Source organism: Moschus berezovskii, chromosome 15 (genome assembly GCF_049115385.1).
Source record: "Moschus berezovskii isolate FMDL1 chromosome 15, NW_MosBer_1.0, whole genome shotgun sequence".
Taxonomy (NCBI): Eukaryota; Metazoa; Chordata; class Mammalia; order Artiodactyla; family Moschidae; genus Moschus; species Moschus berezovskii.
Window position 1 is genome coordinate 59,406,688 of NC_142474.1, and position 23,643 is coordinate 59,430,330.

At 38.3% G+C, this 23,643-nt stretch overlaps 1 protein-coding gene across 2 annotated transcripts in view; it reads left to right on the plus strand.

Moving 5' to 3' along the window:
- ARHGAP21 (Rho GTPase activating protein 21) overlaps positions 1-23,643 on the plus strand; it is a 131,088-nt gene that overhangs the window by 81,138 nt on the left and 26,307 nt on the right. The window contains exons 4-8 of one of the 2 annotated variants that reach the window (XM_055428462.2): positions 5,211-5,303; positions 7,593-7,671; positions 10,535-10,589; positions 18,636-18,665; positions 19,977-21,867. In XM_055428462.2, coding sequence (XP_055284437.2) covers positions 5,211-5,303; positions 7,593-7,671; positions 10,535-10,589; positions 18,636-18,665; positions 19,977-21,867 — 2,148 coding nt within the window. The remainder of the gene's footprint in view (positions 1-5,210; positions 5,304-7,592; positions 7,672-10,534; positions 10,590-18,635; positions 18,666-19,976; positions 21,868-23,643) is intronic. The other variant, XM_055428463.2, reaches the window with a different exon arrangement.

Genomic DNA, 23,643 nt, shown 5'->3' on the forward strand with positions numbered 1-23,643 from the left:
TTGCTATATAGCCAGCTTTTTACTATTTTCTAGAAGTCATTAATAGTCATTTATATTTTTGTAATCACCTTTGGGACATGGTGGACTGCAAGTCATTAATAAAAAGAAAAATGTGTCCTTTCTTTTATTATATAAATATTTTCATGAAACAATGACTTGATACAGCAAAACTTATTAAACCTTCAAATCTCTAGCCAAGAAAAAAGTAAATGGTTTTCTTTAAACACACACTGCTGTGAATGTTGAGTTGGCTACATAAGGACCTAGCCTGATTACCAATTTGTTTGGAATTAAGTGTTTGCATTTTAAGTGACTATTGAAAAGAATTTTTTCCCCCTTTCAAACTAGTCGTAAGCGAAAGCTTGATGTAAGATTTAAATTTAACTAAGAAATTTGTTCATTTATTGAGCAATGATTTATTGAATGTCCATTCTGTGCCAGGCATTGTTAGGCCTATGAACATCAGTGAACGTGACAAAAATCCCTGCTCTTCATTTTAGTTGAAGAGACAAACAAGCAACATGTAAACAAATAAATGTGTAATTGTAAGTAGTGGATGACCAGTTCTGTGAAGTAAAAGCTTGGCACATACAGAAAAATTTGTATTATAATTTTCAGAGTACAGCAAATGCCCTTTCTGTCTCTCTATATTCAACAATTAACATGTTTAAGATATATTTGTTTGCTTTATCTGTCCATCCATATGTGTGTCTGCTGCTGCTGCTGCTAAGTCACTTCAGTCGTGTCCGACTCTGTGTGACCCCATAGATGGAAGCCCACCAGGCTCCCTCGTCCCTGGGATTCTCCAGGCAAGAACACTGGAGTGGGTTGCCATTTCCTTCTCCAAATGTGTGTCTGAGTGTGTGGCTATCTAGGTTTATTTTTTTCCCTCAAATCATTTGAAAATTATGTTGCAGATATCCTCATTATAATAATGGAAATGTAACAATGTAATAATAAAATATGATAATTGATGATTACTAATACTTCATCCCTAAGTATTTCAACAAACATCTCTTCAGAATGAGGACATTCTTCCTTATAGTAGGGAGTTAACTAGCATTTATTTCTCTACTTCCTTCAGTTGGGGTTTTCGTAGCTAATCAAAAGTGACCAAAGGATTTAGAATATTTTCAGGTTATCTGAACAAAGAGAGTTTATAGAGTTTCCTTGGGAAGAGATCTGATAAATATAAATAGTTTTAAAAATTGAATGATAGCTATTTTGCAGGTGTATTTTTATGACTTTTCAAGTTTTTAATTCTTGAAAACATAAGACTAGTCTTCATCTAAACACCATGAGTGGAAATGCACATTTATGGAGAAATTGCTCCAGTTATAAGCTCTGCTGAGCACATTTGTATGTTATCTTTTGAGTCCTAGAAACTTTTCAAGAATGTTAAAATGTATCTCTGTGCTATGAAAGAAAGTAATCATTTCTCTAAGTAAAAAAGTTTATTTAATTACAGCTGGACTATCTAGTGGCAAAACAAGGAATATGGATACCTATCTTCTGTGGAAAAGCACAAGCAGTTTCCACTGTGTCTTGTTGCATTTTAAGGAGAGTTAGCCTGGTAGGCTGCAGTCCATGGGGTCGCTATGGGTCGGACACGACTGAGTGACTTCACTCTCACTTTTCACTTTTCACTTTCACACATTGGAGAAGGAAATGGCAACCCACTCCGGTGTTCTTGCCTGGAGAATCCCAGGGATGGGGGAGTCTGGTGGGCTTCCGTCTGTGGGGTCACACAGAGTCGGACACAACTGAAGTGACTTAGCAGCAGCAGCAGCAGCATTCTCTACTTTTAGAGGCTTTCTTTCAAAATAAATAGGTAAATATGTAAGCAGAGTTGATGAAAGATGTTGCTTTATTTGTTTCTTTTTTTGAGTCACTTTTGTGGTTCAGTTCATTTCAAGCCACTCAGTGGTGTCCATCTTTTTGTGACCCCGTGGACTGCAGCACACCAGGCCTCCCTGTCCATCACCAACTCCCGGAGTTTACTCAAACTCATGTGCATTGAGTCGGTGATGCCATCCAACCATCTCATCCTGTCTTCCCCTTCTCCTCCTGCCCTCAATCTTTCCCAGCATCACGGTATTTTCAAATGAGTCAGTTCTTCTCATCAGGTGGCCAAAGTATTGGAGTTTCAGCTTCAGCGTCAGTCCTTCCAGTGAACACTCAGGACTAATCTCCTTTAGGATGGATTGGTTGGATCTCCTTGCAGTCCAAGAGACTCTCAAGAGTCTTCTCCAACACCACAGTTCAAAAGCATCAATTCTTCGGCGCTCAGCTTTCTTTATAGTCCAACTCTCACATCCATACATGGCTACTGGAAAAACCATAGCTTTGACTAGATGGACCTTTGTTGGCAAAGTAATGTCTCTGCTTTTTAATATGCTGTCTAGGTTGATCATAACTTTTCTTCCAAGGAGCAAGCATCTTTTAATTTCATGGCTGCCCTCACCATCTGCAGTGATTTTGGAGTCCCCCCAAATAAAGTCTATCACTGTTTCCACTGTTTCCCATCTATTTGCCGTGAAGTGATGGGACCAGATACCATGATCTTAGTTTTCGTAATGTTGAGTTTTAAGTCAACTTTTACTCTCCTCTTTCACTTTCAATAAGAGGCTCTTTAGTTCTTCTTTGCTTTCTGCCATAAGGGTGGTGTCTTCTGCATATCTGAGGTTATTGATATTTCTCCCGGCAGTCTTGATTCCAGCTTGTGCTTCATCCAGCCCAGCATATGCATGGTGTATGTTGTACTCTGCATGTAAGTTATTCTGCATATGACGTACTCTGCATATAAGTTAAATAAGCAGGGTGACAATATATAGCCTTGACGTACTCCTTTCCCTTTTGGAACCAGTCTGTTGTTTCATGTTCAATTCTAACTATTGCTTCCTGAACTGCATACAGATTTCTCAAGAGGAAGGTCAGGTGGTCTGGTATTCCCATCTCTTTAAGAATTTTCCAGTTTGTTGTGGTCCACACAGTCAAAGGCTTTGGCGTAGTCAACAAAGCAGAAGTAGATGTTTTTCTGGAATTCTCTCATGTTTTCGATGATCCAGTAGATGTTGGCAATTTTATCTCTGGTTCCTCTGCCTTTTCTAAATCCAGCTTGAACATCTGGAGGTTTACAGTTCACATACTGTTGAAGCCTGGCTTGGAGAACTGAGTGCAATTGTGCAGTAGTTTGAGCATTCTTTGCATTGCCTTTCTTTGGGATTGGGATGAAAACTGACATTTTCCAGTCCTGTGGCCACTGCTGAGTTTTCCAAATTTGCTGGCATATTGAGTGCAGCATTTTCACAACATCGTCTTTTAGGATTTGAAATAGCTCAACTGGAATTCTGTCACCTCCACTAGCTTTGTTCATATGATGCTTCCTAAAGCTGAAACTGCAATACTTTGGCCACCTCATGCGACGAGTTGACTCACTGGGAAAGACTCTGATGCTGGGAAAGGTTGAGGGCGGGAGGAGAAGGGGACGACAGAGAATGAGATGGCTGGATGGCATCACCGACTCTGTGGACATGAGTTTGAGTGAACTCCGGGAGTTGGTGATGGACAGGGAGGCCTGGCGTGCTGTGATTCATGGGGTCATGGAGAGTCGGACACGACTGAGTGACTGAACTGAACTGAACTGAACTGAAGGCCCTCTTAACTTCGCATTCCAGGATGTCAGGCTCTAGGTTGGTGATCACACCTTCATGATTATCTGGTCATGAAGATCTTTTTTTTGTAATTCTTCTGCGTATTCTTGCCACCTCTTCTTAGTATCTTCTGCTTCTGTTAGGTCCTTTATTGTGCCCATCTTTGCATGAAACGTTCCCTTGGTATCTCTAATTTTCTTGAAGAGATCGCTAGTCTTTCCCATTCTGTTGTTTTCCTCTCTTTCTTTGCATTGATCACTGAGGAAGGCTTTCTTATCTCTCCTGGAACTCTGCATTCAAATGGGTATATCTTTCCTTTTCTCCTTTGCCTTTCACTTCTCTTCTTTTCACAGCTATTTGTAAGGCCTCCTCAGACGACCATTTTGCCTTTTTACATTTCTTTTCCTTGGGGATGGTCTTGATCCCTGCATCCTGTACAATGGATACCAATTCCTATAAAAAAGTTTTATATGACAATTATGGATTCTTTATATTTGACAATCAAATTCTGCCCAACGTTGCAGTCTAACAAAGTGGATTAAATTTACCCCATACATGTTTATACATTATTTTCTCAGTTATATTATTTTTAAAGAGTCAGGGCTGTGTGTTGTTTCAGTTTCTGATTCAGTAGATCTGAACACACTTCCTGGGTTTGTCAGTACTCCCGGTCTGGGGACCACATTCTGAGTATCTACCTGTTTGTCCTCTCTCAGTACTTCCCTTCGTACTTATCACTGACTTTAAACGTTCTCTCATCCATAACTCTTTTTTTACTTCTGTGTATCGAAACTGTCCATTGTTCTCAAATGTTAGTGTGTAGGTGAATCACCAGGGAAAATTGTTGACAAAGCAGATTTCTGATTGGACTCCAAACACTGATTTTTAGCAAGTCCCTGAGCCGGTTGGTCTATGGATAGCAGTTGGTGAAGTCCTGACTTTCCCATTTGATCACCTGCTCCTCATCACCGTGACTGTCTGTTGTATTTGTCTCTGTTTTTTAATACTGTAGTATCATCTTTCATTCCTATATATGTCTGCCTCCAGCATCCCTAAAGGGAAAGAACTGTTTTACTTAGCATTATGACTTCAGTGCTTAATACCATGCAGTATTAAAAAGCAGCAGACTTGATAAAAATAAATTACTGAACAAATGAAAAACAAAAAAGCAGTAGTTATAATTTAGCTCTATGATCTTGGAGAACTTACTTAATTTCCCTGAACCTCAGTGTCCTCTTTTGTTCCATGGTAATATTTACTCACGATGGAAATTAGCTCTCAGGCATGGGAGTATTTTGTGTAGTAATTTACATACAGACTGTTCCCAATAAATGGAAATCATTGCTACTGTGGCAGTTGTGTTATGAAAGAAGCAAAATGTTTGAGTTCAGGAAATACTCTTAATAATGACTTCAGCATTCAAATTCAGGATATGTGTTTAACACTTCATTAAAAGATCTTGGCTTAATTGTCTCAATTAAACATCGTTTCCTGTTTTGCTATTTTATGAAAATATTGTGAAGTAAAACCATGCCTTGGATCTTGTCTCTCCCACAGGAAAACAAAGAAACCGCTTGGAACCCATGGACACCATCTTTGTTAAACAGGTGAAAGAGGGCGGACCGGCTTTTGAAGCTGGATTATGCACAGGTGCTGATATTTAAACAGACTCTAAATTTCTTACTTTGTTTCTTCCATATTTCATTTTCCATATTTTTCTTTCTCCTTCTGTATGTTTCTTCCTTCCTTACTGTTTTTGAGACCTAGTTAGTTACATGCTTCTTGATACCCAAATAGATACATTCTGACAGAAATGCAGAGTTGTACACGACTGAGCAACTTAGCACATGCGATTTGTGGGCACTTTTTTTGTTGTTATTCAGTCGCTAAGTGGTGTCTGACGCTTTGTGACCCCATGTACTGCAGCATGCCAGGCCTCTCTTTCCATCACTGTTTCCTTGAGTTTGCTCAAACTCACATCCATTGAGTCAGTGATGCCATCCAACCATCTCATTCTCTCAACCATTGCCCCTTTCTCTTGCCCTCAGTTTTCCCCAGCATCTTTTCCCAGGGTCTTTTCCAATGAATCAGCTCTTTGTATCACATGGCCAAAGTATTGGAGCTTCAACTTCAGCATCAGTCCTTCCAATGAATATTCAGAGTTGATTTCCTTTAGGATTGACTGTTTTGATCTCCTTGCTGTCCAGGAGACTCTCAAGAGTCTTCTCCAGTACCAGAGTTCAAAAGTGTCAATTTTTTGGCATTCAGCCTTCATTATAGTCCAACTCTCACATCCATACATGACTACTGGAAAAGCCATAGCTTTGACTAGACATCTAGACCTTTGTAGGCAAAGGTCTGTGATGTCTCTGCTTTTTAATATACTGTCTAGGTTTGTCATAGCTTTTTTTCCAAGGAGCAAGGATCTTTTAATTTCAAAAAAGTGGGCACTTTTAGTTACCACTTAATAATGGACTCTAAGAGGCCCTTTAAAACAACCTATTTTGCATACATTTAATTTTGACAAAGATGAACAAAGTAGTAAAATGATGAAGATATTTATTGATCTAATTAAAATAATCTTGAAGCTCCAAATTCCAGAAGAGCCTGGCCTGCCAGAGATGAATTAGTTCATTCCACCACAAAGAGTAGCTTATTTTTTTGGTTAAAATAATAAATTTTATTTATTTTTAAAATTTTTATCAGTATAGTTGCTTTACAGTGTAGTGTTAGTTTCTGCTGTGCAGCAAAGTGAATTGGCCATACTTATATATGTAACCCCTCTTTGTTGGATTTCCTTCCCAGTTACACCCTGTAGTGCATCAAGTAGAGTTCCCTGTGCAGTACAGTAGAGTTCTCATTAGTTATCTATTTTATACATAGTATCAGTGGTGTATATGTGTCCATCCCAATCTCCCAATTCATTCCATCCCCCCAAGTCCCCAAAGAGCAACTGCAGTCTCCAGTGCAATGCAAGCAAGCCCAGCTGCATATCTGCAGGGTATGGTCTGTTTGTTCTGAAATATTTTGTGACTTATGATTTTCATAAAACTAGCTAGGATTTAGTGTAGAGTAATACACACACTAAAATAGTTACCCCTTTCTCTTGTTTTTAAACATGAAATAATTTAAAATGGGAATTAATGAAAAACTATCTTTCACTGCCTTTTGATTAAAATATCTTTTCAGCTACAAATATAAGTATTGGGCGTCATTCCTAAGATATATTAGGATGCACTGTTAATTTGTTAATTGTGTTTTTTTGGTTATAGTTGAGGGGCTGTGCTAGGCACACGAAAAGTACACTTTTTATATTTTCTTCTTTCCCTTGTCCTTTCTCTCATTTACTTTTCTGCTCCGTTGAATTTTTTTGAGTCATCCAGATGTCCTTTACCCCATTAGAATGAAGAACAAGTTAATATATATAAAGTCAAACCCATGTGCATACCCATATTTAAGTTCTGCAGTGTAGCACTCACTAATCAGTAAACTAAAGAGATTGGGAGAATACAACAAAGAAATTAGTTGGACTAAAATTGGCAGACATTGAACTTCCCTTAGTGGTCCAGTGGATAAGACTCCACACCAGGGCTGTATCCCTGGTCGAGGAGCTAAAATTCCACATATTGCACTGCATAGCCAAAATAAATAAAATTAGGGGATTTATTTTATTTAAATAAATATATAAATATTTAGAGATAAAATACTTTTTGAGGTTTCTAAATTCATTGGTTGCAGCACTCTTCATTTAAAACATTGTTATGTCTCATAAGCTGGATAAATTAAAATTTAGATTCATTTTTATAAAAGATACTTTTACAAAACAATGAGCAAGGATATATCAAAAATAAGTATATTACTCAAGAAGTATTACAAAAGTACTCAGAAGTGACATTGTAAAGGAATTCCTCATGTGTTTTTTTTAATTCCTCTTTGAAGGTGATCGAATTATAAAAGTCAATGGAGAAAGTGTTATTGGAAAGACTTATTCTCAAGTAATTGCTTTAATCCAGAACAGGTAAGTCTTGACATGGTTAATTTTGGCCAAAGATGGGTTTTATAAATCAATGAAGAAAGTAGACTTAATACAATATTGTATTCCTATAAGAAGCTAATGATATGTAAAGATAGGAAACCTTCCTTTAAAGTTGAAAATGCATTTGAAAGTTCCCAAGAGCGTACTACCAGAGGATGGCGTATTTGGTGGCTTTGTTTTGGCAAATTTACTAGATTTGTAATTAAAATCCTTTTGAGCCTGAGAGGCATACATTTTAGATTTGCCATTAAGTTTCTTACCTTTATTTGAAGTGACGATCAAATTTTTTTATAATATGTATATAAATGCTTGCATATGTAATTTATTTTAAAACTACTAAGGTAATGTATCTTTAAATAGCTTACTGAATAATATTCTTGGCCCAAATTCATTTGTTTTAACAAAGACGACAAGAAATCATCTTTTAATCCACTTGTCTGCCTACTTTCTACATAATAGGATTTTGAGTTTTAAAGGTAGAATAATATTTATAGAGTGACTGACTGTAAAGATAATTTAGTCCAACTCTCTTTCTCTCTGTCACACACCTAGACTTATTTTTAAAATTACAAATACAGAAATCAAAAGCCAAAGTGGTTACCATATTAAATTTCGATCAAGAATAAGCCATGACTCTACCAGGGTCTGATTTCCAGATCATCATCACAAGAGGTTCTACCCAGATTCAAATAAAGTAACTTTTAGGTGACCTATTGCTTTATATTAGCCACATTCAGCTGTCTGTAATTAAATTGAAGTTCACTATTTTCTGAAGACTTCTATCATGCTCCTCTAACCATGTCTAAAGCAGTTCATGCTATAGTCTCACTTATTTACACAAGGATCCTTGGTGACAGTAGTGGTAAAAAACCTGCCTGCCAATGCAGGAGATGTAAGAGATTCAGGTTCAATTCCTGGGTTGGAAAGATCTCCTGGAGAAGGAAATGGCATCCCACTCCAGCTTCTCCAGTGGGCTTCCCCAATGTCTCAGTGGGTAAAGAATTTGCCTGAAGTGCAGGAGACACAAGAGACACAGATTCAGTCCCTGGGTCAGGAAGATCCCTGGAGGAGGAAATGGCAATCCCCTCCAGTATTCTTGCCTGGAAAATCCCATGGACAGAGGAGCCTGGCAGGCTACAGTCTATGGTGTCGCAAAGAGTCGGACATGACTGAGTGACTAAGCAACAACAACAGTTTACACAAATGCCCTAATACATTGCCACTTTTAGAGTTGGGTGATCATAATTTATTGATCTCAGAGTAATATTCTCTTTACTACTGGATTCTAGGTGTTCCTGAGTGACACCTATTTGATCTTAAGTATTGAGGAAACCTGGGGATTGGTGAAGAATTGAAAGCCTCCCCAGAGGCAGTGAGGAGATCTACCCAAATTTTCTTTTTGAAAATAATTTAGATCATGATAAATATACCAATATGTTTTGTCAACCTATAATTTAAGAGTTTTCAGGGCATTTCTTAACATGTCTTCTTTAAAAGTACCATTTTCCCAAAACAACCATAATTTAATCTTTGTTTTCCTCAAACTTCACATTAATTTTTTTTTTTTTTTTTTTGGTTACTGATGCAGTTCATCTTTCACAATAATAACATTTTGGAATGACAGTCTTAATTTTTCACTAGTAAAGCAATTTGAAAAATTAAATAAATAAATGTTTTTTTTTTCATGATCTTATTTTTCTTTTAAAAAATTGTGTTCCTTTTGTCTGCAGTTGGTAGCAAATGGATTAATGCAGCACAAAGCCATTGAGATTCTGCAGTGTATTAATGTAAAAATGTATCCTTGCAGAAGAATTTATCTAAGCATCAGTATGTATTTTCTACCAACTCTAAATGTTGAAATTCAAGTACTTACATATTTTCTTCGTAGAATTTATTTGAACCTGTGGTTCTTACTGGTTTACTATTCTCTTTGCATTTATGAACCTAAAAATGAGGGTTCAAACAGAGACACCAGTAAATTATTAGATTTTGGGTTTTTTGTTGTTTGTTTCTTAATCTCATGATTGTATTGGGGGGAAATCTATCCAGTATTGTTAGGATAGATACTGAAGCCCTAGCTGGGGACAGCACCACTATCCTTGCATATCTCAGTGTAATTCTGATATCACAGGACTCAATATAATTTTTCGCTTTGAGCTGTTTTAAACCTAGAGAAACTTGTCTATTATTTCAACAGGACACTTGCAGTACCAAAATAAAATGAGACTTTGAGCTATTCCTGTAAAAGCTCTGAGTTAAATCATGGAGAAGAAAGCAGATAGTTGAGATGCTATATGTTTTTTAAAGATAAGGCATCATTTTGATGCTTGTGATGGTGAACTCTTATTTCCTTCCCTTCTGAGGCCAAGAGGGAATATTTCAAAATTAGGATGTTTAGTATTGCTTAAAATGTTAAATTTGAGGGTTCTTTGATTGTTTTCATGTTAATGGGTTTTTAACTTTATAAACGGTGAGACTATGTAGTAAAAATTTGTAATTTGTTCTGTGACCTGAGATAAAGAAATACATAATTATATATTGATGAGTTTTGTTCCAGGAATATTCAATATAAGTAATATACTTGGTGTTTCTAAATTAGAAGCATATTGTAAAGAACACTTGACCAATTCTGAATAGCTCAAACATATGTACATAATTATTATATATGCATAAAAGTTACTACTTTTCATTTTAATGATTTGGATTTGAAAGTAAAGAATTTTAAAATCTGCAAGTTAAACTCAAAATCAACTTAAAAAATACCTGAGTTACCTCTTTTTTCCTTTATGTCCTTCTTGTATAATTTTTGCATCCCCTAAAATAGTTTATGTATATTCAATTTCAGTGATACAACATTGGAACTTAGTGTTATGCCAAAAGATGAAGACATTCTCCAAGTGGTAAGTTTTATTTGTTCAAATATGTGGATTGTTTTATAGTTATGAATGTTAATAAAAATTCTCTAAAGATAGAGGTGAATTAGATTTTTTTAAAAAAGATTGTAAGGGGGAAAACCCTTAAACACTCTGTTTTTCTCTACACTTTACCAAAGAGACAGACAGACAGACAGACCATTGTAATTTTTTACAGTTAAGCAACATGAGAATGTTTTAGTAATTTCACAGTAAACTTGCTGTTGTCACTTGGAATGAGATTCCTAAAGAGTTTGTTTGCCCAAGTGTTGAGTTCTAGATTATTCCTTGGACCAAAAGCCAAACCTCAGAATGCAAGTACATATCCCCAGGAATTAGACTTTTAAAAAAAATTATAAAGTCAGAAGTTTTATGAAAGCCATTTCTTAATTTTTCAATAAATATTACTGCTTATAAATTAACTTACCAAACAGTTTTCAACAGTATCCATTCATTCCATTAGAAAAAATGTTCACAATGAGTACAGTCCACACCTTAAGGGAAAAATATGTTAACATCTTAGAGAGGGAATGAAATTAGATAGCTGAAAACCTATAGCATTTGTCTTAAAATATCTTTCTCCTCTTGAGAAAAAAAACAAATTGAATGGAGTACTTAACTCTTTTATTAAACTTAGATATTGCTGATGGTAAAAAAGATGACAGATTTCATTCAGGAATACTATTCCTCAATTGATTTTTGTAGTTCAGCAGAATAAAACAGTTAGGTTGGGGAAATAGTAGTGGCTGCTGAAGTTTGTGGTTTTTAAAAAACTTCCTTTTAGAGAATTGTCATTGCTGTTTCAGAGAAGGCAATGGCAACCCACTGCAGTACTCTTGCCTGGAAAATCCCATGGATGGAGGAGCCTGGTAGGCTGCAGGCCATGGGGTCGCGAAGAGTCAGATACGACTGAAGTGAATTAGCAGCAGCAGCAGCATTGCTGTTTTACTCAGAACTAATGGAATCTTTGTGATAGGAATCAAAATAGGGATGTTTTTCATTTATAAGGCGTTAATTTGAACTTGGCTCAACCAAAGTCCTAAATAATCTTTGTAAACACTTTTTTTTTTTTTACAAAAAATATTACTAAAGCTAATCCTAGTAATTCCACTTAGGGAAGCCTGGTGTGTTGCAGTCCATGGGGTTGCAAAGAGTCGAACACGACAGAGCGACTGAACTGAACTGAACTGAACTGATTCACTTACACATAAAATATAATTAACCAAAATTCGTGGAGATCAACCTTGTGTTTTCAAGGCAGGCTGATTTCATTTTAAAATCGCAGTTTTAATGATAAAAGATTATCCTTCTTAAGTGCACAGTTCTGTTGAGGTCAGGGGTGTCTGATCAAGGAGGGATAACCATCCATGATGGTTTTCTTAATCAAGTAGAATTAGTTGCAGGATTCCTACCCTGATCATTCAGCACAATGAAAGAGTAACAGTCATAACCATGGAAGGCAGTGAAGTCACTAGATTGAAAATAAAAAGGGGCTTATTCTCTAGAGCTCTACTTATGCAAAGGACCAGGAGGTGATACAGGGTAGGGCAGACTTGACCTTGAATTGTTGCATTCTCCTGACTCAGAGATAGTGTTCTTCCGAAACAGAACTCTACTGAAGAGTCATCTTTAGTGGACTCTTTCCTTGCTCAGGTGAAGGCACTGGTGGGACTTCGTTAGAACAGTGAAAGAAATAGTTCATTTCAGAGTGGCTGGCAACGAATAAATGCCGAGGGAAGGGATCAAGCACAGAATGAGCATCCTAGCGTGCTGTGTGGTTGATTCAGGGGATCAACAGTGCAATCATGTTCTAAGGATGTGATCGGTGGGAAATTTAATTGATGAGTCTCCTTGTGTTTTATTTAAAGTAGAGGGAAACTGCAAATTGTTGCACCACAGGGAAAAGTTGGTTCACTGGGCTGACCCAAGCACACGGATCTTCAAAGTTCCTCAGTAAAGGGTCCTGATGTATTGTAACAGAAAAGTCATATTCTTACAACTTGTTTTATTTTAAACATAAGAAATTAAAAATCTAGGGACTTCCCTGGTGATCCAGTGGTTAAGACTCCACCTCCCAATGCAGGAGGTGTGGGTTCCATCCCTAGTTGGGGACCTAAGATCCCACATGCCTCACAGCCAAAAGACCAGAACATGAAACAACAGAAGTAGGATTGTAACAAATTAAACACAGACTTTAAAAACGGTCTTTTTAAATAAAAATTCTAAAAATAAAGGAAGAAATTAAAAGCCCATATCCTTGATAATAAAAGAAAACCTCACCTTTAAACGCAGTCTTCATTCAAATTTGCATGTCCTGTAATTTGTTAGGAAATTGAAGGAGTGTATATAGTTAATGTAGGTTATACATTGTTCCCCAAAGAACATCAAAATGCAGAAGCTTCTTTTCCACATAAATGTTTTTAGCTTGGGTATCTACAAGTGTCAGTATAAAAAGCTATTATAAAACACAAAGAGAATCTGGGATTTAAAAAACATATGAAAATAAGGGGCCTTCAGAAGTATTTATGTTGCTCTTAAATCTGTTACTTAAAATACATGCTTTTAAAGATGTATTTGTCCCTGTGAGGTTGAATATTCATTGTAAAGAAAACATGAACATTTTTAAAGCCACTGTAAATATCATTTACCCAAGAGAAAGCTCGTTTTCTCAGTTTACATATGTTTGCCTGGGTAACAGCAGGGTGGGGTGTCCGTGAACTTTTGCTCCTCAAGTGTTGTATAGACCAAGTGGTTCTAGAGGTCCTCAGCTCATCTTTGAGAGGTGACGTAGAAAATTTGATTTAAAACTTGCCTCACAGAAGGACTGGTATATAATAATAAATCTCATAATTTACAGAAGACAGTGATACAGTGTTGAAAAGCACGAAGTATTGGTAAAATTAAGAGTTCTTCATTATGTTATTAAACTAGTGCTGGTAATAGTACTTCTGTACTTGGCACTCTCGTTTTTTAAACATATCTAGATCCACAATATGCTTAGTTTTGTATTCATTTCAGTCGTGTGATGGTCTTATGTAGTGATATTTTAGACTATGATCATAATATTAGATAAGTTCATGTTTTTATGGTGATATTACAAAATAAAAAGCCCTTCTGTTGCACTTTTAAAAAAGTGAGATGATTGTGTTGCCCTCTCAGACATTGAATGAAATAGCCATCACCCATCAAGTTGCCTAAATGGCGATAGTAATAGTAGTACTGTTCATTGCTCAGTCGTGTCTGACTCTTTGAGACCTCATGGACTATAACCCACCTGGCTCCTTTGTCCATGGAATTCTCCAGGCAAGAATACTGGAGTGGGTTGCCATTTCACCCTCCAGGTGATCTTCCGGACCCAGGGATCGAACCTGGGTCTCCTACATTTCAGGCAGATTCTTTACCATCTGAGCTACCAGGGAAGTCCCTGAAGGGCAATGCTAATGGGGGGAAAAATACGTCCTCAAATGGACCCATTGTAGCAGGGCTAGATCTGAGCATTCTTTTCCCTTCACACCTCAAGACATTTTGTTAAGCCTTTAGCACCATGGATTCAGAATTCAATTTTGAGTTGATCAGTTGTGATGGCTGTGGAGATTCTCAGGTGTGTCTGGTGTTTGACAAGGGCATTTGGAGCCTACTTCATGTTGTTCTCTGTTAAACACAGCCAAGTTAAACAGCTTTTCTGTTGTAACAGGGAAGAGAGTGATGTACTGGGACTTGAACCCACTCAGGTCTGAGACTGTATATAGCCTGTAGTTGAAGCTAAACCACCGTTAAATACTGCCATTGGGTCCAGATGAAGGATTCTAGTGGCTGACACAGTCACACTGCCAGTCAGGGTCCAAGCTGTCAGGTTAACCAGACTCTGGGCTCTGCATCCACTGCCCTAGTTACCACTCCATGAATATTGTGATATCCATTGAGAAATGTAATTTAACTGAAAATTTCCTTTAGATTTATCAGAAGTACTTTCTAATCAAATAATTATTTATTACGTTCCACACTCATTATACTATTCGATTTAAAATTAGGTGTCCACTTGTCACATGTGCATCAGGGTGGTCCTGCTTTAGAATAGGGAAACAAGAACAGGAATTCTGGAAGGTTCTTTCATATTTTGAAAGTTTGAAGCAGTTACTTTCTTCTGCTTTTTTATCTTATTTTAAATATATTTTTAAAAACGAATCTGCCTGCAATACGGGAGACCCTGGTTCAATTTCTGGGTTGGGAAGATCCGCTGGAGAAAGGATAGGCTACCCACTCCAGTATTATTGGGCTTCCCTCGTGGCTCAGCTGGTAAAGAATCTGCCTGCAATGTGGGAGACCTGGGTTCGATTCCTGGGTTGGGAAGATCCCCTGGTGAGGGGAAAGGTTACTCATTCTAGTATTCTGAAGAATTCTGTGGACTATATAGTCAATCCATGGGGTTGCAAAGAATTGGACACGACTGAGTGACTTTCACTTAAAATAATTATAAGAATCTACATGGTTGTTAGAAAAGTTTCAAATGATTTAGAATGGTATAAGCTGTCCACAACATCCCCTTCTCCCATGCCCCACTGTGACATATCTGGCATGTATTTGAAAATTATACAAACATGATAGGTGGTTATTTTTGCTTTTGTCATAGGTACAGGTATTAAAATTAACAGATCAACCTGTTAACAGTGAACTGGTGGGCAGGAATTTTAAAATCTTAGTAGCTTATTTATTCTGCACTCTTTTTGTTGGTTTGTTTTTGTTATATACTAGACAGTAAATACAGTATGGTAATAGTAATACTATAGTAATAGGTACGGTAATAGTGATTTTGATGCAACTCTACTAAAACTGAACTGAAAGATTATTTTTGGATTATTTAGCTACTGTTAGGCACTGCAGTACTCTTGCCTAGAAAGTCCCATGGACGGAGGAGCCTGGTAGGCTGCAGTCCATGGGGTCGCTATGAGTCGGACATGACTGAGCGACTTCACTTTCACTTTTCACTTTCACACATTGTAGAAGGAAATGGCAACCCACTCCAGTGTTCTTGCCTGGAGAATCCCAGGGACGGGGGAGCCTGGTGGGCTGCCGTCTCTGGGGTCGCACAGAGTCGGACACGACTGAAGTGACTTAGCAGCAGCAGCAGGCACTGTACATATAATCAAGATCCAGACTGTTAACATTACATTTTATTTAAATGCTCTTTACAATTCTAATTCCAAATGAAGACATCCATAAGGCATCTTTCCTTATTCACTCCCTTCACACCCCGCTTAGAGAACCCTTTGGATCTGTAGGCATGACAGGGTTGCTCCTATTCTGTTTTCATTAGATATGGCTTGAACTTTAACATTATAAACTTTTAAACTACTAAGCTATTGAAAGGTTGTTGAACCACGCAAAGACGCTGGGATTCTTGGCCTCTGTACTATAAGATATAAAACTTAAGAACAAGGGTAAAGGAAATTCAAGGAAAAACATAGAGTGATATTTAAAAGGACCAATGAAAAAAATTGGCCAGAGGTTTTTTTTTTTGGTCATATCCTGTTGAATTCCCAAGTGCTAATCAGTCTGAAAAAAGTCTTAGTATTGTCTAATTCCATCAAAACTTCTGGATATATACTATGAAGTATCCATTTGGACTTAAATGCAAAAGTGATTATGAGCCAAATACGCAGTTCTTATGACATTGGTTTCAAAACTTTCTGGGCCATGCCATGGATGGTTGTTGTTATTCAGTTGCTAAGTCACGTCCAACTTTTTGCGACCCTTTGGACTGCAGCATGCCAGGCTCCTCTGTCCTCCACTGTCTCCCAGAGTCTGCTCAAATTCATGTCATTGCAGACAAACTTATTAACACAGGATGATTTTGACATCATTATAACAGAATATAATTATATAAAAACTATATAAAAGAATATCATTAAATAAAGAATACTTTAAGTGATATTTTGTTCTGTTTAATTGGTGCCTGTTGACAATTCAGAGATTCCCAATGGGTAGTTAAAACATTGAAATGTCTGACTGTGAAATCTCAGTGAAAGACTTACTTTCTGACTCACAAGAAAGCACGCCACTGTCACAGCTATGAGCAAGTTATAGAGTTTTAAATTCTGTTTTCAGAATGGGAAACTTAATCAATGGGTTCCATGTTCACCTGGAAGAGTTGAATGCCATAATCCACCCCAGTGTTTGCCCAAGCCCTGGCTAAAGCTTTCCTTAGGAGGCTGTTTGTTTTCCAGAAGAAAACCTAAGGGCATTATGGGAGAAGAGGACTCCTTACAATGCATATTATCTGTTCCTAGTTTACTCCCCTAGCTTATCATGGAGCTAATTTCTGTCTGTTCCACACCTCTTAGCATAGCCATTGAAGTTTATTCTCATAACTTATCTGGAACACATACTAAGCGACAGTGGCCTTAGAGTACTGCTGATTTCCCCAGGAATGTTAATTGAATGTATTGGTTTCCAAACTTTATGAGAATGAGAAACATTTAAATAGATAACAACTTTTTTTAGTATCCATGAAATGAAAGACTGTGTGAGGAAATTCAATACTACTACTGAATAAATTCATATTTTAGTTGTCTCAAGCATGTTTCCTTACATTAGACAACAGTACTGTATCTATAAGGTATTCTGTTTAGTCAGTCCACTGGTAATGCATGGTCCATGTGTATGTATTTTAAGGACCCCTTTGCCATCACTTTACCCAGAAAAGTATGGGGATCCATGAATATAGACTATTTAGGAATTTTAGCATTATCTAAAGTATGTCAAATACCTTTTCAAGTATTTAATATTGGTTGACCAAAAAGTTTGTTTTGGCCAACCCAATAGTTCTGGTCATATACTTCTATTATTAAAAGATAATACTTCTCCCCAAATTTGAATAAAGGAGATATCTCTAAGTTACTAGTTCTAGAGCAGCATTTCTTAGCAGAAATTCGAATTGTGTAAAAACCCCCAGGAAAAAAAATGGGTTCCATGGCCAAATAAATTTGTAAGTTCATGTCGAGTTTTACAGCATATGTTAATGTAGTAGAAGCTTTGAGAAGTCACGAAACCCACCAGCCAACCTTTACTTTATTGAGCATAGGGAATACACCCTCACCCCACCCGTTTCAGGTGATGTTTCATAAAACTGCACACACATGCTCTGGAAATACCGAACCAGACAGCACACTCATCCGCACACAGTTTTCCCGTCATGTAACACAGTGCGACTGTAATCAGCATGAAAAAGATAGGCTTATTACATCAGTGGCAAATGCCCAAAATGTCTATTTGGATTGACTGTTTTCATACCTTTACAGTATTATGGTATGCATGTTTTCTTTCATCTACTTGGCTTTCGTTTCTCACGGTCTCCTGGTTCAGATTCTATAGTATTCATTATACATGAAAAAGAATTACTCTGGAAGCAGTATTTTTTTACATCCACTAAGTAGTTATTTTTCTAAGCGAATGAAACAGGACAAAAGGGACAGCATGGAAAGATGTTGATTTTTGAGGGAAACCCATTTAACCCAACAGTCGTTCTCTCATTCCAAAGTCCTAGTGTCAAGGCAGCGGCAGTCAGCTGACAGCTGGTGGTTGTGCTCCGATTTACAGGGGAAGGAGGAGGTTGTACTATTTTAAATGCATAATAGAGCATTCGTTTCGTCATCTGGAAGCAGAGATGGAAGAAGCTCAGGGGAACTGAGAGGCATCAATGTTGTTCCTGTGGAAGGGAAGCTTCCTAGCACATTATCAGACAGCAGCGCAGATCGAAGAAAATATCTGTCAGGAATGCATGTTACCAGATGTATTTTGCTTTCAAGAATGGTAGACAAATCAAATCAGAGCCAGATAAAAGCCTGAGAAAAAGATGCTCAGAAGGAAACTGAAGTTAATCTTTATGCCTCACTGCCCTTTACTTCTCTTGGTACCTTCCAGAGGATTCAGTATAGATGTATTTTTAGCTTGCTGTTTTCCAGCATCAATATGACAACATGATTCTGTCTTTATGTCAGTAAGCAGCTTCTACTATGTTTTCCTATTTTCTGCTAGCTACAATTTACAAAGGATGTCACAGCTCTGGTAAGAATTGCACAGAAGCCATTTCCTTGCTTTTTAAGTCATGTTTTGTAGAAATTTGTAATAAGCCAGTCTATTAAAACTGTCAGTTTGCTTAGAGGAATCTCTTCCTGGTGTTAATCTTACTAATTTGCAGAATGTGTTTGTGATACATTGTTTTCTTTATTATTTTTTTCTTTTGATGTTTGATATTTGTATCCTGTGCATAACTGGTGTTAAAACATAACATTTATCTGCATCCCTGTATATTTTTGAAGCATCTCACCTTCTCTCCTTTCCTAGTACTTTGCTGTTATGTTATGTTATGTTTGTGGCTGCACTTGAGCTTTGCAAGCTGTCTAATGCAAAGACAGGATATGAGATAGTTTTGAATTAAGCTTGTTTTGATTAGGGAAGAATATGTAACATGACACCACACCTAACTGTCTCAGCTGTTGAACATAATTCTGAGTTACCTTAATTAGCTCTGTTTTGTAGAGTCTCTGTATTCAATTTGTTGCTTTTAAGTTCTTAAAAATATTCTTAGATAATTTCATAAATAGTTGATAAAAAAAATTGGAACTGCATGCTTGCCTGTTCATAATAGAGAAATGTCTCCTTAAAACAGGTAAAAGAGACCAAATAAATTTGTACAATACAATTTTGCAGGAGTGTAAAATAAATTATATACAGGAAGATGAATTACCTTTATTCATGTTTTATGCCTTTAATATGTGCATATTCTCTGAAAAATTTTAATAGTTAATATGGCTTTGGAGGATCTAATTTATCAAAATGGATTATTTTTAGTGATTCAGCAGTTATTAATTGACAAGACAATGTTCAATATATTATTTATCATAGCAGTAGTGCCTAGAGTAAAGATGTATTTGGTGAAGATTTTTAATATTTTCACCTTCATTCTGGCAAAAGATCAGGTTCTTCTTTTGCTGTGAGATTTATTAGGCAGCCATTTAACCTGCCAACTGCTGGGGAAAAAAGAAAAACAAACATAAAACTTAAAAGGGGAAATTTTTGAAAGCAAGATGTCCATATCTAATTATGGCGGGTGGAATGGATCAAATTTGGTGTGTTTCAGATCTTTTGAGAAAATAAGCAATTGTACTTTATAGTTTTTGCAAATTCTACAATTTATTTGCTTTCTGAGAGACTAGCTGAATTTGTGGAGTCCCCTTACATTGTGTCTGCATGCATGCTTTAGCGAATGCCACTTGGGAGCAAGGCAGGGCACTGTAAAATAAGAGTATATCTCAAGATTGGAAATGTGTTTCTTTGATGAGTTTGAAGTGACCCATTTCTCTCCTCTCCATGTAGGCATATTCTCAAGATGCCTACCTGAAAGGCAATGAAGCCTACAGTGGCAATGCCCGCAACATCCCTGAGCCCCCACCAGTCTGCTACCCCTGGCTTCCATCCGCCCCTCCCGCCATGGCGCAGCCCCCTGAACCACCTCCTCCAGACTCAACAGCAAGCAAACCGCAGACTAGCCCCCCAGTATTGACGCAGCCCTGCAGGGCCTACAGGATGGAAATCCAAGTGCCTCCGTCACCACCAGAGGTGGCCAAGTCCAACACAGCAGTGTGTGTCTGCAATGAGAGTGTAAGGACCGTCATTGTACCTTCTGAGAAGGTTGTAGATTTATTACCTAACAGAAGCAACCACACAGTTCCCGCTCACAGAACTGAGGAAGTGAGGTATGGCCGAAATGAACAGCCCTCTTTCAAAACAGTGACGAGAACCACCTCACCACCGTCCTCAGTTCCCACTGCCCATCTCATCCACCAGCCCGGCTCCAGGTCGTTGGAACCTTCTGGCATTTTACTTAAATCTGGCCACTACGGCGGACACTCAGAAGGTCTGGTGAGCAGATCTCCAGCCGTGGAGTCTCCTTCCGTAACTGTCAACCACTACTCTCCCAACTCCCATCAGCACATAGACTGGAAAAACTATAAAACTTACAAAGAGTATATTGATAACCGGCGCTTGCACATGGGCTGTCGGACCATTCAAGAAAGGTTAGACAGTTTAAGAGCCGCCTCTCAGAGCACAGCGGATTATAACCAGGTGGTGCTGAACCGCGCTGCCCTGCAGGTACGGCGTCGGAGCACCTCTCAGGACCGAGTGCCCCCGTCCATCCAGGTTCGGCAGCGCAGCGTGTCCCAGGAGAGGCTGGAGGACTCTGTGCTGATGACGTATTGTCCGAGGAGTGCCTCTCAAGGCGCGCTGACATCTCCTTCTATTAGTTTTAGTAACCACAGAACTCGCTCGTGGGATTACATCGAGGGACAGGGTGAAACCTCGGAAAACGTCCATTCTGAATGTCCACCGCCAGATGCAAATGGTGAACGAAAGCAGACTTACAAGTGGAGTGGGTTCACCGAACAGGACGATCGGCGAGGTATTTACGAGAGACCCAGGCAGCAAGAAATTCACAAATCTTTCCGAGGTTCCAATTTTACAGTGGCTCCGAGTGTGGTGAATTCTGACAGCAGGAGAGTGAGCAGCAGAGTTGGGGGATCAGTGTCTCAGTTTAAAAAAAGTCCAGCAGATCTAAAACCAGTGCAGCCCAGCAGAAATTTTCAAACTACTTGCGGGGTGTCCCAGCCTCGAGGGATTTCCCAAGACAGGTCACCGCTTGGGAAAGTCCGAAGTAACTCTCTGAAAGCACCTTCTACACATGTCACGAAACCACCCTCCAGCCAGAACTCATTTGTTTCTATCAAAGACCAAAGACCAGTAAATCACTTGCATCAAAACAGTTTATTGAATCAGCAGACATGGTTACGGACAGAAAGTGCCCCTGATCACCAAGTGGACACTGGGAAGCCTCCCTCTCTTTCCGGAGCTTCTGTTAAGCCCCCGGCTCTGGCAAGTGAGAATGCTAGCACTCCAGATTTTGAGTTATCCGTCACTCAGAGGAATCAAGATTTAAGTGTACAAGAGGTGGAAATTCAGCAATCAAATGCTGTAGATAATAAAGAAACTGTCATCCTGAGAGAAAAACCTCCGTCTGGTCGCCAGACACCACAGCCTTTAAGGCATCAGTCTTACATCTTAGCAGTGAGTGACCAGGAAACAGGCTCAGACACCACCTGCTGGCTGCCTAATGATGCTCGCCGGGAGGTCCATATAAAAAGGATGGAGGAGAGGAAGGCCTCAAGTACCACTCCACCCGGTGATTCCTTGGCTTCCATCCCATTTATAGGTGAGCTCACCTCATAGTTGTCGGTTAACATGTCAAATACGTCACAAATCTTTCAGCAAGCTATTTCTAGTTCAACGGGTCCAGGAATTTTACTCTGATCTTGAAATGCTTGTTCTGAATTTTCTACACTCTGCTAAAAACCAGAGCCATAAGCTTTTTTTTTTTTTTAAGTATTTTAATTTATTTATTTAGGCTGCCCCTCACAGCATGAGGGATCTTAGTCCCCTGACCAGGAATCAACTCATGCCCCCTGCAGTGGAAGGGCAGAGTCTTAACCACTGGACCGCCAGGGAAGTCCCCAGAGCCATTAGCTTTTACTCTCAAAAATTATTTCTAGTATCAGTTTTCCTTTTTTTTTTTTTTTAATTGTAAACCTTGCATACCCAATACCCACTGTTAATTTTGATTTTGATGAAACATATCCCCACCATCTGGGGAGACTCAGCGAACCAAATTGTGCTTGGTTGTTGATTCAGCTGAAACAATAGCCAAGTAGAACAGTTTGGATCACTAGCAATCAACTTTTCATTTTATCAGTGCTTTTTACTTTCTGAAACTGATTTCTTTATAAATTTTAATTCATGGGCTGACTGAAAAGACCTCTTTGTTGTTAAATTACTCTTAGAATAAAGCTTGGAATGGATGGGGAGAAATTACTTAAATGACAAGCCTGTGCCCTGATCTAGAACACCTATCATGTTCACTGAGGCTTTAGACTACTCCCACATACCCCAGGTATATTATCCACACAGCAACCAGTATGTTTTTAAAAATATAAATCAGATCATTTCACTCCTGATCAGAGCCCTGGTTTAGCTTCCTATGTTACTTAGAATAGAATCCAAAATCCTATCGCAGGCTAGCCCCTCCATGATCTGCCCCACAACCGCACCGCGCCACTCTGCCCCTCTCATCCCATCTTCATGCATGGCAGCAGCCTAGCACACCCTGGTTCGGAGCCCTGGCACCAGTTCCCAGCCTTGGAATGCATTCCAGAGATATTCACAAGACTGTCTCTCTCTCAGTACATTTGGGCATCTGCTCAGACATTACCTTATCAAAGCAGCCTTTCCAGACCAGCCTATCTGAAACACAAACAGAACCTGACATTCTCTATGTCCTTAAGCTACTTTATTTATCTTTATACCACTTGTTTCCACTTGACATTGTACTTTTTTTTATTACATCTTTCTCTGGAGATCTAAAGCCTAAACTTTGTGAGAGCCAGGATTTTAGATCTTTTTATTCACATCTTTATCCTTAATGTCTGGAACCACTGCCTGGCGTAGAGAAAGGACTCAATAAATATTTGTTGAAATAGTAGATGGATGATAATTTTGAGATGATAGTTTAAATGTATAGCAAAACAAAACAAACTTTTATCATGTCTAAGATACCATCTGCTAACAAGATTATTGTGTACTCGTTAGTATTATCCTCATGTAATAAATGAGAAATTTAAGCTATGGAGAGGTTAAATAACTTGCCCAAAGTCACACAGTTAATAAGCAATAGAGACTTTGCTGATTCAGCCTCATCTCAGGGCATAACTCCAGAGGGCACCATTTGTACAGAGTGCATCTTGAAGCGCGCCCTCTGGAGGTGTGTGATGCAGGCCTTGCTTTGAGGCCAAGGTCATACTCTTCTTCAGTGGATAGGTTCGGGGAGAGTTTGCCATGATTTTGTAGTATAATGTGGTTCTCTTTGAGTGCTATTTCAGAATTCTTCTCTTCTAGAGAAATTTTTTCAAGCTCTTGTGCTGTTGGACTGTCATGT